This window comes from Rhincodon typus, chromosome 7 (assembly GCF_021869965.1).
Source record: "Rhincodon typus isolate 14 chromosome 7, sRhiTyp1.1, whole genome shotgun sequence".
Taxonomy (NCBI): Eukaryota; Metazoa; Chordata; class Chondrichthyes; order Orectolobiformes; family Rhincodontidae; genus Rhincodon; species Rhincodon typus.
Window position 1 is genome coordinate 96,418,640 of NC_063338.1, and position 809 is coordinate 96,419,448.

An 809-nucleotide genomic window follows, 5' to 3' on the forward strand; every position below is an offset into this window, starting at 1 on the left:
CTCTCCCCCCCACTCCCTCTCCCCCTCTCTCACCCTCTCCCTCTGCCTCTCCTTCTTCCTCTCGCTCTCTCCCTCTCCCTCCCACTCCCTCTCTCCCCCCCCACCCCCTCTGTTGCACTCCCTCCCTTTTGCCCTGTCTGCGTTGTTGCTCTTGTGTCTGAGGCAAGGACACTGAGCCCAGATACCGGAGGGAGCCGATACCTGTCTTTCTGAGTGTCAGGGGCTGCACGTATCAGGAAGACAAAACGAGTTTAGTCTGTTTTAAATATTTCTAAGTGATTATTTTTAGAACTGGGTTTTGTTGTGGAGAAGGTGACAGTTGTTTCTTCCTTTGCAGTGCTCCAGTGCAAGAGTTTGTACAATATAACTCCGCAGTTTACTGGGCGGCTTAGTAAGTAACACTTATACAGAGCTCCATCAAACCTAGTACAGTGACCATTCGTTCCATTAGCTCTGTGCTGATCCTTCATTTCAGCCCCCTTGGAGGTGGAGGTTAAGGCTGGGTTTGGGAGTGTGGGGTTGTTGGGGAGGTTGGGTGTCAGGGTGAGTGAGTCCCCACTCCCCGTGGGAGCAAGGCCCCCATTCCTCCCCGACTCCCCATTAGAGCGACTCCGTCATTCTCCCCCCACTCACTGTGGGAGCGAGGCCCTCATTCTGCCCCCACTCTGCGCGGGAGTGAGTTCTTTATTCTCCTCCCACTCTGTGCGGGAGTGAGTCCCTTATTCTCCCCCCACTCTGCGTGGGAGCGAGTCCCTTATTCTGTCCCCACTCTGCGCGGGAGCGAGGCCCCCATTCTCCCCCCCCCCCCC

General features: G+C 56.1%; 1 protein-coding gene across 5 annotated transcripts in view; it reads left to right on the plus strand.

Moving 5' to 3' along the window:
* Positions 1-645, plus strand: part of LOC109923832 (protein lifeguard 1-like) — a 49,684-nt gene extending 49,039 nt beyond the window's left edge. For 3 of the 5 annotated variants that reach the window (XM_048598534.1, XM_048598535.1, XM_048598537.1), the window contains exon 5: positions 338-645. In XM_048598534.1, coding sequence (XP_048454491.1) covers positions 338-392 — 55 coding nt within the window. In that variant the 3' untranslated portion in view covers positions 393-645. The remainder of the gene's footprint in view (positions 1-337) is intronic. The other 2 variants (XM_048598532.1, XM_048598533.1) reach the window with 2 other exon arrangements.
* Positions 646-809: the final 164 nt, after the last annotated feature.